At 63.8% G+C, this 11,876-nt stretch overlaps 2 protein-coding genes across 2 annotated transcripts; one reads left to right on the forward strand and one right to left on the reverse strand.

Moving 5' to 3' along the window:
* The first annotated feature begins 2,183 nt into the window (after positions 1-2,183).
* TBXA2R (thromboxane A2 receptor) lies at positions 2,184-9,068 on the forward strand. The gene is made up of 3 exons (XM_086862968.1): positions 2,184-2,570; positions 7,276-8,185; positions 8,644-9,068. The coding sequence occupies exons 2-3, from the start codon at positions 7,379-7,381 to the stop codon at positions 8,893-8,895; spliced, it is 1,059 nt and encodes a 352-aa protein (XP_086719094.1). The 5' UTR covers positions 2,184-2,570; positions 7,276-7,378; the 3' UTR covers positions 8,896-9,068.
* A 273-nt stretch (positions 9,069-9,341) lies between these two features.
* GIPC3 (GIPC PDZ domain containing family member 3) lies at positions 9,342-11,206 on the reverse strand. Its single transcript, XM_086862359.1, has 4 exons — positions 10,504-11,206; positions 9,983-10,098; positions 9,778-9,859; positions 9,342-9,572 (listed from the first exon to the last, which is right to left on the reverse strand). Exons 1-4 carry the CDS (start codon positions 11,138-11,140, stop codon positions 9,421-9,423), a joined length of 987 nt encoding a protein of 328 aa, XP_086718485.1. The 5' UTR covers positions 11,141-11,206; the 3' UTR covers positions 9,342-9,420.
* Positions 11,207-11,876: the final 670 nt, after the last annotated feature.

Raw genomic sequence — 11,876 nt, forward strand, 5'->3', positions numbered from 1 at the left:
GCCATGGGATCCTGGGCATGGTCACCCCCACTGCTCCTGTGTGACATCACCAGCCAGTTCCACACTGGGAACTCTCCTGGGGACTGGATAATGCTTGGGCTGGGGTGTCCTCACCCCTGTGTCTCTGCGGTCTGTTAGCCCATCCCCACAGCATCAGCCCCTGTGCTCCTTGCCCCACTCCAGCCCCCTCCCAGTCCCAGCACCTCCCCTTACCAGTGCCAGACCAGTCCAGCTGCTGCTCCCCCAGCTGGAGTCACAGGGCCCTTGACTTCACCAGCCCAGTGCTGTCCTGTGTCCTGCTTCATAAAGGGGCCCTTCACCCTCTCCCGGGCCTCATTCCTGGCATGTCCTCCCCTGGGATCTGGCCTCCCCAGCCTGGGAGCACCACCACATCTCTCAGTCCTGGCTGTGGCATGGGAGGCTTTAGTGCTGTCAGGCGCCTGCTCTGGTGGAGCAGAGGAGAGAAATGCTGGTTGGGATATTTCCTTACAGGGGAAAATCCGGATTCCAGAGCCTGCAGTCCCTCCCACACCATGCCTGTGAGGCTCTCCCTGCCCCGGGCAAAAAGCAGCTGCACTCCCCAGTATCCTGTTGAGCTGGGGGTTCCTGAGGGCCTCTAGTGATGTTCAGAGAGGTTTTTGGGCACCCTAGGGGCACTTCAGGGTTGAGCTGAGGCTCACTGGTGTTGGTCCCATGAGATAATGACCATGGGCACAGCCACACTCCTCTGGTCTCACCCAATGTGGCTCTATCCCCACAAGCCCCCACCCCCTGAGGTATGCTGCTCAGGCAGGCAGGATGGGGTGCTGGTGAGTAGTGCCCAGGGGTGCAGGAAATCTTTGCCCTGGTTTCACTGTGAGGCCATTTCCTACCTGCATCTACCTGCATCTGTACCCTCTCCCCAGTACAGGTCCATGGTGCAGGGACTTACAGGGCTGCCCAGGTCCCCCAGCACTAGGGTAGAGCCAACCCTGCTGTGCTGGGGCCTCCAAGGCCTTGGGGGCTGCCTGATGGCTGAGGAAAGTTGCCTTGTCCTGCTGCTGGCAGGACACAGCCCCAGAGCCATCGTGGGATCTGGTGCTCAGAAGGTTCCCATGCCTGCCCTGGCCACCCACACTTGGGCTTGGCCTGCCTGCAGATGGGGTCAGGGGACCCCAAGTGCTTTGGTCCTGCACATGGGTACCCCCTCCCCATCCTGCCAGACATCCCCAGGGCCAGCAGCTGCACCGGACATATTCCCTGGCCTCTCCTTCCTGTGAGTTATTTCCAGCTGCTGCCTGTGCAGGGGGGCTTTGGGGCTCAGCGCAGGAAGTGAGTGAAGGCCTGGCCAGGGAGGAGGAAATAAGAAAAAAACCCAAACCCCAAAGCTGGTGTTTGGTGGCCACCCTGCTCAGCTGCCAGGCAGAGCCTCCCTCCCCATAGCCCATCCCTTTCCTTCCTGGGCATACACAGATGTGGGGGAATTCCCCCCAAAACGTCCCACTGTATCTCTAGCCAGAACAGGGTCCATGTCCTCTTCCAAGAACTGCGTTTCCCTGCACGTCTGACTCCAGGCCCTGGATGGGGTCACTGAACAGGCACGGGAGCCTGAGCCCCGAGAGCTGCTGCAGCCTCTGGATATGTGCCAGGGCCAGATCAGGGACTGGATCTGCCTGAAGCCCCTAACACCTTTACCCTGACCTGGCTGCTCTCACTGCCCCTAACCCACATCTCCCCTACGTTTTGGGGGAAGCTGCAGGTGCAGCCCTGAGCTGTGCAGGGGGAAACGACTGTTTAATACCGGGGTGGGGCAGTCGGTGGAGCTGGCCCGTGTCCCATCATCCGTGAGCGCAGCTGCTCCGGGACACACCCGGCCCCACCCGGGACAGCAGCGGCTGCCGAGCCCCGCGCGTTTCGCGTGGTGGGGCCACTCGTGCTCCCCGCACACAGAGCCAGCCGCAATCCACTTCTGCGGGCTGGCCCTGCCTTCTGCCCGGGCTTTCTCTGAGACAATCTTTGCTCCAAGCCAAGGGATAGCGGGATGATGGGCTTTGCAGCCCCCTCACTGCCTAGCCAGTGCCAGGAAAAGCTGCCTGGCCATCAAGCTGAGCGCCGAGCCGCCCTTGCCTTGACGGGATGTCCCCGCGTCCCCCGTGGGCTCAGGTGCTCCCAGCTCTTCGGAGCTGAGGAAGACGCCGCGGCCAGAGCCGAGCTCTGCCCTCGGCGGAGCACGAGGAGCAGCAAAGGAGGCTGTCGCGTCCTGAGACCGTGGGAGGGAACAGTGCCTGGGGACGTGCCGCCCCAGCTGGTCTCGGGTTTGGACAGCGCAGCGACATCCTGAGCTGGGAGCTGTGGGGCAGGGAAAACCCCCGGGAGCGAATCCCTCCCCAGGGCAGGGACGGCCGGGGACCCTGGCCCTCGGCCACACCAGCGCCCGGAGCCGCAGCTTCCTCTCCCTTCTCGGGTCCCGGGGTCGCTGCGGGGCTCGGCGGGGACGCCCCCTCTGCTGGACCCCACCGCGGTGCGGGTCCCGCTGGAGGGGCGGCACGGCCGGACCCCCTGCCCGGGCAGGGACTCAGTGGAGTAAACAAGTGAGTAACGGGACGGGAACCCAGCCCCGACACGGACCGGCCGCGGGTGTCTCCGCCGGGAAGGCTTTGGGCGCCGGCACCGGGGGAGCTGCACCGCAGAGACGCTGCCGGCTCCCCGGGGCGGTTCCCGGGCCAGGGGCGATGGGGCCGGGGGGCGACCCCCGCCTGGAGGCCCGTCCCGTGCAGGGAGGGAGCGGAGAGGGACGGGGCCGGGTCTGGGGGGCGTAGCGAGCCCGGCGCTTCCCCCGCCCCGCCGCGGAGCTGAGCCGAGCCGGGCTGAGCCGAGCCGGGCTGAGCCGGGCCGAGCCGAGCCGAGCCGGGCTGAGCCGAGCCGGGCTGAGCCGAGCCGAGCCGAGCCGGGCTGAGCCGAGCCGAGCCGAGCTGAGCCGAGCCGAGCCGAGCCGAGCCGAGCCGAGCCGAGCCGAGCCGAGCCGAGCCGAGCCGAGCCGAGCCGAGCCGAGCCGAGCCGGGGAGGGTCCCGCCCGGGAGGGTCCCGCCCGCAGCGAGGTAGGGCTCGGGTTTGCGCGGGGAGGAGGGCGCTGGAGGGGGGCGAGAGATCCAGGGCCAAGAGGGGTGTGAAGGACAAAGAGCCCAGAAGACTGGGATGGACGGACAGAGAATGGGGTGGGCGGGCAGACCATCAGTAGGGTTGAGACGAACGGAGAGGCTGTGCGGGGCTCTTGGGTGCGGCGGTCGGGGCTCCAGGGGCTCCCAAGGCTCTCGGGGCGTTCGCGGCCGGCTCGGCCGCCGGGTTCGCACACAACCCCGAGGACTGAATGCGTTTCGGGGGAGGGGAAGCGGAGACCCCATAGTGGGGGACGGACACATGGTGTCCCCGCTTCCCCCATCGTCTCTCTGTCCCCGGGACCGAGGGTCCGCGAGGGGCAGATCTTCGACTTTCGGGGCTCCCCCGCCGGGATGGTTCCACCCTGGCCGCCGCCGCCCGCCCCCGTGTGCCGCTGGCTCCTCTGGGAAGAGCCGGAGAAGGACCGGGAAAGGCTCAGGAAAGGGCCGGGAAAGGAAGGGTCTATTTCGGGCTGTCGGAGTGGGCGGCCCAGCAGCCTTGAAGCCCTGGAGGTGCCGCGATGGGCGGGGGCAGCCGCGGGGGGGGGCGAGCCCGGTGCCCCAGGGCTGCCCAGCCCCAGCTTCTCACTCCAGCGCATCTGGGTTGATCCTCCAGCCACCGCCTGCCCAGCTCCTGGGCCCTGGAATTTGGAATGGGGATGGTGCCAGTTGTTTCCCAGTCAGCGAGGTTGGGGACCTCTGCCCTGGGCCACCACAGGGATATGCGAGGACAGTTACCATACCTGGCAGGAACCGTCCTGTGTGTCACTGCTTCCCAGGAATGTCCTCTGTCCTGAGTGTCCTAGGGATGTCCCTACTGTAGGCCAGGCCAGCTTCTTCAGGAGCAGGTCCTTGTGATGGTTGTGGGCCCAGGGAGGAACACTCATGCCAAGACCTCATCCCCATGGCCTTTCCTGTCTCAGCTGATGACCTCGAATTGATTTGATACCCCAGAGCCCCAGCCTAGAGGGAGATGGCACCAGGACCACATCCATCCCCAACAGGTGACACAGTGTCTCTGAGACCACCTGCACCAGAGGCATCAGGCTGTGGAGACAGAAGGGATCATGCAGAGAAAGTCATTGTCCTGGAGAGGTCCAGCAAGCAGAGACTGGCCACAGAAGGGAGAAATGCAAATGCCCTGCAGCATCTTCTGCACGGCTGCCCCGTGGCTAAGCATCGCATCCAGTGGCAGACCCCAGGGTGAGGGTACACCTGGGGGGTTTGGGAGTCCCTTTGCAGGTATGTGGTGCCTCTCCCCTTCCAACCCCCACCTCGGCCTGATCTTGCAAGCCCTGTCCAGGCCCCATGCCCAATCCTACCTGGGGAAGTCTGGGGAAACAGCAAGCTGGGGCAGAAGCTGATAAGGAGCAGCCTCCCACACTCCTCATCTGCCTTTCCCTCACTCCCCTCGGATGTGGCCAGGGCAGGAGGCAGTGCCCAGCAGAGGTAGGGCAGCCTTGGTGCATCTGCAGCAGGACCCGAACCTGCCAGAAGCCCCATTAGTGCCTGCATCAACCCCCCACAGCCCACTACCAGTGCCTCACAGCCTCCAGCAGAACATTTCAGAGCTAGCTCCTCTCCTTTAGGATTTTACCCCAGCACCCCTTGCCAAACCCTTGCTCCCATGGCATGTCCATTTTGCTGGGTCCAGAACCCCAAACCAGAGCACGGGGGGCCCCCCGTGGGGGACAGTGGGGACAGTCCCTGGGCTCAGAATTTCTCTTCTGCAGGATCTGCTGTCCCCACATGCATCCTCCTGCAGAGGCTGGCCGTGATGGGGGGGAAATGGCAAGTGGGGACCCTCTGCCCCCACATGAACCTCTTCCTAGAGGCACCCACTGGTGTGTTCTGGCACAGCAGGGGTTTCCTTTCTCTCCTGTGGCTGCAAAGTGGCCCCTTGTAAATATTTGATTCCCTCTAAGTGCTGTGCCCAGCTGAGGCAGTTCTGCACAGGGGGATCCCAGCTGCTCAGCCCCTGAGCCCAACTCAGAGCCCTCCAAGCCCCCGGGGTCCCTCTCCAGGCTGCAGTGGGCAGTGGATGAGGGTCCAGGTTGTGGTTGTGTCAGGGCAGGAGGTGAAGGGAGGGCAGGGAGGGGATGTAGGTAATGGTGGAATTTGGAGCTTCTGCCTCCTTGTCTGGCCAAGGTACCACTGCAGGGAGGACCCCCCCTTCCACTGGACACTGAAGGGAGGGGTCATGCCCTGCCACAGTGAGCCAGGGAGCAGCCAAGAGCATCCTGTAGCTGTGAATACCCAGGTAATAGGTACAGCAGGGCAGCATCACCCCATGGGCTCTTGAGCCCCAGTGAGCAGAGGGAGCACCCTGGGACAGAGGGAACGTGTCTGGGGACAGCACCCTGACTGTGTGGGCAGGTGCATGGCAAGGGACAGCTGGAGTGGGACTGGTGCACCAGGCACTTGTGTGGTATCACTGTGCTGCAGGGGTGACTTTGTCACCTCTCAGAGGATGTGGGAAAGGCTGGTGACTCCTCAAGGTCTTAGAACATCATGCTGAGGCCTCACCACATGTCTGCAGGGCCGACGCCTCTGGGGCTGATGTAGTCCCTCAGGGACCAGTGAGAACAAACAGCAGCAAGTTTTCACTCTTGGCTCATGGAAAAAGCCAGGCCCACCCTCGCAGTGATTCACCACCATGCTCCGCCAGCCCCCCACACAAGGACAGATGGGGAGGAGCCACCACCACCACCATCCCCGGCCCTGCTCCCCTGGGCTGTAAGTCCTGTGACAGGGCACGGGCAGGGCACTGCTGCACTGGATAGGTGCTGGCACCCTCACCCCGTGTGTCACCGGGATGAGGCCCAAGAGGATGTTGCAATGCCTGGCCCCATCCCAGCCTGGCCAGGCTGTGGGATCAGTGCGTGCCTCGGGTGTGTGCAGCAGCTCGCAGCCCTGTGGCCTCCCTTGCACCAGGGGTCAGAGAGGGGTTGGTGCTGAGGGGTGCCTGGGTGAGGGACACAGCCCGGGGACCCAGAGCCAGGCCATTGATGGGTTGGCAGTGATCAGAGTTGGTGTGAGGTTTAACTTGGGGACAGGAGACAGGTGGCAGTGCCACCCTGCATAATGGAGGGACCCCACAGTGGGGGCTTTGCAGGGGTGGCAGGTTGGGGTAGGTTGCCACTACTGACTAGGCATTTCAGCCCACTGGGCTGAGGACCATGTCAGTCAGGAGGGTGAGCTGGGGCAAGTGAGGTGGCAGGAACATTCACAGCCTGGAGAAATGGGTCCCAGGAGGAGAGGAGGGGTCTGGTCTCTGCCAGGGTCTTTGTTCCCAGGTTGTCCAGTCCCCACTGTTGCCATGTCTCTGTCCTGGCCCAGATCATCCCATTTGCAGCCTAGACTAACTTGCAGTGGAGGGCCATGTAGGAGTTGGACTTGATGAGCCCTGTGGGTCCCTTCCAACTCAGGATATCCCATGATTCTATGATTTCCAGATGCTTCCCTGCCCAAGCAAGGCAGAGTGGCACTGACCAGGCTGTCCACAGCCATCCCTGTTGCAGCCACTGTCGTGATGACAAACCCAGAGCTTCCACTGTGAGGGGTGCCGGGAGGGCAGAGCAGGTCTGTCACCCACACTGGCTGTGGTTTGGCAGTGGTGCCAGGGTTGCAGCACAGCTTCAAACCTGTACCTCACGTTTCCCCAGAACACTGGAGGAATGGAGCATCTTCACAATGGGCCAGGGGTTTACGCTCAGGGATAGGCAGCGCGTCAGGATCATGCCCTGGTGCAGCCACTCCGCCTGCATCCTTCAGAGTGTGATGGCCCAGACATCTCTGGCTGTGTCCCCCTGGGGCAGGAGGGAACCAGGCTGTCAATGCTGAGTTTCCCCCAGCACCCTCTTCAGGGATTCAGCCTCATGGCTGCAGCCCCACGTGGCTCATGGTTGGGTACAGTTAATGCCAGCAGCTGCGGGGTTTCAGCCCTTGGCACCCACTGCAGCTGTGCCTGAGGCCAGCATGAGCCAGGTCCTGCCCTGGTGCCCCCCTCCATGGGCTGGGGTTCCACCATGGTGTCCCTCTCCACAGCCCCTGGAGGACTCTGTATCTGCAGGTTCAGGATGGATGATGGGTGGGCTTGGCAGTGGAGAACAGCCTTAAATTCCCTCTGTTCCCCCTGCAGGGCAAGGCAGGACTGCTGCTGGCAGCGGCAGGGGACTCCAGCCATGGAGCAGAGCCAGGAGGGTGCCTGAAGCTGCTGGAAGGAGCAGGAGGGAGTGCAGGACATGGAGCCCCCAAACAGCAGCACGGCCGGGCAGGCAGACTCATGTTTCGGGGTTTTCAATGCCAGTGATGGCCGTGCCAGTGCACAGAACAGCATCGCCTCACCCTGGTTCTCCACGGCCTTCGGCCTCATCGGCCTCTGTTCCAACCTCTTTGCCCTCTGTGTCCTGGTCAGCTCTTCCCGCAAGCTCTCCAGCCAGGCCCGCTCCTCCTTCCTCATCTTCCTCTGTGGGCTGGTGGTCACAGACTTCATGGGGCTGCTGGTGACGGCCTCGGTCATCATCCCCTACCACTTCACCAAGTTCTCCTGGACTGAGGTGGACCCTGGCTGCCACCTCTGCAACTTCCTTGGATTCTCCATGGTCTTCTTTGGGCAGTGTCCGCTGCTGCTGGGGGCCACCATGGCTGGGGAAAGGTTCTTGGGCATCAACTGCCCCTTCTCCCGCTCCACCAGCCTCTCCAAGCGCCGTGCTTGGGCCATTGTGGGGCTGGTGTGGGGCTTCTCCTGCTTGCTGGGACTGCTGCCGGTGTTCGGGCTGGGGCGGTACACGCTGCAGTTCCCTGGCTCCTGGTGCTTCCTCACCCTCTTGCCTGACACAGGCGATGTTGTCTTCTGCCTGCTCTTTGCACTGCTGGGCATCCTCTCCGTGCTGCTCTCCTTCATCCTCAACACCGTCAGTGTGGTCACGCTCTGCCGCGTCTACCACGACCGCGAGTCAGTGAAGCGGCGCCATGACAGCGAGGTGGAGATGATGGTGCAGCTCGTGGGCATCATGATTATCGCCACCATCTGCTGGATGCCTCTCCTGGTGAGGCCCCTGTCCTGGTGTGCCCCATCACCACCCCTCCAGGTCCCTCCTGAGCCTTCATGTCCCCCCATTTCTCCTTGTGGAGGTCTCCACGTAGCCTGTTCCTCCTTGTGGGGCCTCAGTCTTGGTGTGTTCCCCCCAGGTCCCTCCATGTGCCTCCTGGGGTATAGTGTCCCACATCCTTGACAGCAAGGTCCCAGCTTTCACTGTGTTCCTTCCATGTCCCTATTAGTGAGGTCCCAGGTCTGGGGGTGTCCCCTTGATAAGATCTTCCCTGCCAGTATCCCCCTGTCACATCTCTAGACCCTGAGTTGGCCCCTGGTGACAGGCAGAGCAGGTGCTCCCCAATGCCCCAGACTAGGCCAGGACTCCTCCAAGAGGCTCAGTGCCTCGATCTTCATCACTCCTGGAGCAGCTCATGGATCCTCCACTGACACTTTGCCTCCTTCTGCCCCCAGATCTTCATTGTCCAGATGGTCCTGCAGCACCTGCCTGGCCAGGCACAGGTGCTGCCCACAGACACACAGGAGATGCTGCTGATCTACATCCGCATGGTCACCTGGAACCAGATCCTGGACCCCTGGGTCTACATCCTGTTCCGCCGGGCTGTGCTGCAGCGTGTGTATCCCCGGCTGCACCCCCGGCCCTCCATCGTGTCCCTCACCCCCTCCCTGCCCCGCAAACTCACCACTGGCTCCGTCCTGCAGTAGCAGCCCTGGGGACGGGCACTGGGCAGGGGGACACGGCCATCCCCCCATCCCACCCCTGCAGTGGATCCTCATCACCTGCATCCAGGGGCCTCCCCCTCCTCAAGCCTGATACCCAAGGGGCTGTCAGGGGGCTGCTTCCCCCTCCCCGTCCCCAATAAAACACAGCTCGTGCAGCTCTTGGTGCCCACTGGGGGTGACCACCTCAAGGGGGGCCCAGGGAGGGTACCTGGGGGGAACTCACCCTGCTGACAATCAGAGCAACAACCCTTCTCCTTCAATCTCTCCTTTAATGAGCCACAGCCACTGCCCACCACATTTGGGGGGGGTGTGCAAGGGGGATCCTCAGGAAGGAGCGTGGGTTGGGTGCCTTCTGCCCCCCAACCCAAGGGACAGATCTTGGTGCTGCTCAGGAGGGTGTGGGGGGCAGGATGGGAACCCCCACCAGCACCTCAGCCCCATATGGGGTGGGGATGAGGTGGGGACATGGGGAGGGGACAAAAGCGAGGGGCAACACCTGCCCCCCAGCTACTCCTTATTCCCCTTAGCGTGGCAGACGGCTGCCCACACCTCGGCCACAAACTCCTGGGGGAAGGCAAACTCTCCCAGCACCGAGTCCAGCCCTTGGGCAAGCTGGGCTACGCTGGGGCTGCCCTTGGCCGCCTCCACCATCGTCGAGGCTGTTGGGAGAAGAGGGAGATCAGGGCCAGTGTGAGGGGCTGGGACAGGAGCAGGGGAAGAGGCGGGGGCTGGGTCGGGAGGAGCTGCATCAGAGCAGGGGCTGGGGAAGGGGCAGGGTTGGAATAGGGGTGAGGGTGAGGACAGGGGCAGCTCAGGGGTAAGGACAGGGGCAGCTCCGGGTCAGGGTCTAGGCCCCCTCCTCACCCAGCTCGCTGTCGCGGATGCCCATGTAACTCTCCAGCAGATCGTCCACTCGCCGGGCAGCTTCTTCCTCGGAGGGGCTGGGCTGGGGGCGAGGGGCACGGGGGGTGAGTGCCGGGCAGCACAGGGGCACAGGGATGCTTATCCCCACCCTGGCACAGTGTGAGCAGCCACGGGCTCGGGGCGGGGAGCTCGGGGTGGGCTTTACCTCCTCCTCCAGCACGGCCGGACCCTGTGTTCGCAGCCGCAGCGTTTCCTTCCCGCTGGCCACTACTCTGCCTTCGCCTGGGGATTTGCCTGTCCGTGTCCGCTGCCCGATCATGTCTGTGCCCAGGTTGGGGGATGAGGGCACAGGCAGAACCTGGCATCCCCAGCCCCTCGCTGCTCACTGTCCGGCCACCCCCCACCCCCCAGGGGCTCCGCAGGGTGAGCCGTGTGTGGGATGGGGGGGCTGTGTCACGAGCATCCGGGGGCGCCGGGTGGGGATGCCCGTGGTTATGGGGTGCTCACGGATGCTCGAGACAATGCACACAGAGCAAGGGGGTAAGGGGGTGCCCCAGGGCTGTGGGGTACACACACACATTGTGGGGGTGCAGAGGGGTAAACACATGGGGCAGAACCCTGGGAGGCACTTGGTCACTGGGGCGGGGGTGGGGCTGCAGGGCCACAGGGGGCTGGGGATGATCCCAGGGTCCCCAGGGCGAGAGCAGGGGGACCTTCCCTACTCACCGAAGGCCTTTTTGGGCTGGACCAGGCGCAGGGTGAAGGGCTGAGCCCGCGGCAGCTCCCGCAGCATCCGGGCCACCTCGTAGTGCCGGCAGCCCACGATGGTGTGGTCGTTGATGGCCTCGATGCTGTCCCCCACACACACTGTCTGCAGCCGGTTGATGATGCTCCCCTCCTTGATCCTCTGGGGACCAGGTGGGACAGGCACACAGTGATGGCACAATGGGACAGTCAGACACAGCCCCCATCTCGACCCACGCACAACCACCTCAAGAGTCCCATGCCCTTTGGTAGCCAGGTCAGGCAGGGAAGCTCTCCCAAACCTCCCCGTGGCAGGGAAGACCCCCAGGGCCAGGGTGGACCCAGGGAAGGGCTGAAGTGGGGAGTCAGGGAGGAGCCTGGTCCCAGGGAGGGGATGCACAGGGGATGTCACCTGCAGGGCCACAGTCCCCAAGGCTGTGCCAGCCCCAGCATGGTCCTGGAGGTTCACCTTGATGAAGGCATAGCCGGCCCCGTTGTCTGTGATGGTGAGGCCAAGCGCGTCCTCTGTCTTGGTCACCTCCACTTCCTTGGTCTCGCCCCGGACGTGGGCGAAGATGAAATCCTCCAGGCCAATCTGTCCCCCCAGCAGCTTCTGCATGTCCACTTTGTGCGTGTTGAGCGTGCAGAAGAGGATCTGCCCCGAGGAACCCCGTCAGCAGGGACTGGGGATGCTCCAGTAGGGCAAGACGTGTCAGAGGAGCCACGGCCAGTTCAGGGGGATTCAGTCAGGTCTGGGCACTGCTAGAACAGAGGGGCCCAGGGACCCCCAGCCTGCCTGGGGACCCTGCAATGCCCCATCCCTGTGCACCTTCCTACAGCTCCAGGCAGCTGGAATCAGCCAGGGAACTGGAAGCCATGGCTCCCTGACACATACTGGAGGGTGAGAAAACTGAGGCACAGAGTCCCTAAGCCCTCCCCAGAGGAGCCAATGCAACCCTGAGCCCTAACACTCTTCCAGAAAATTTTGGGGACTACATTTGCAAGAATCTGGGAACCTGTGGGAGCACAGACTACAGACAGGGCCACAGGGTGGGTGTCCCTGCCCGGGGCACAAAGACCCCTCCCCAGGCCACAGCCCCTCACCTCGGTGGGCGAAATGTCGAAGACCTCGGCGATTTTGGCGTAGAGCTCCTTGACGTTGGTGAAGCCCTCGATGCGCCCTGTGGGGCTGCCGTGGGCCAGCTGCGTGTGGAACACCAGCCTGGGGCAGCTGCGGGGAGCCCGGGGAGCTGCGGGGCCGGGCGGCTCGGGGGTCCCCGGCTCCTGCCCCACACCGTTCTCCATGGGGCCGCCCTCGGGGGGCCGCTGGCCGTGCCTGCCCGCCCGCTGCATCC

The sequence above is a fragment of the Cyanistes caeruleus genome, chromosome 25 (genome assembly GCF_971803275.1).
Source record: "Cyanistes caeruleus chromosome 25, bCyaCae1.hap1.1, whole genome shotgun sequence".
Taxonomy (NCBI): Eukaryota; Metazoa; Chordata; class Aves; order Passeriformes; family Paridae; genus Cyanistes; species Cyanistes caeruleus.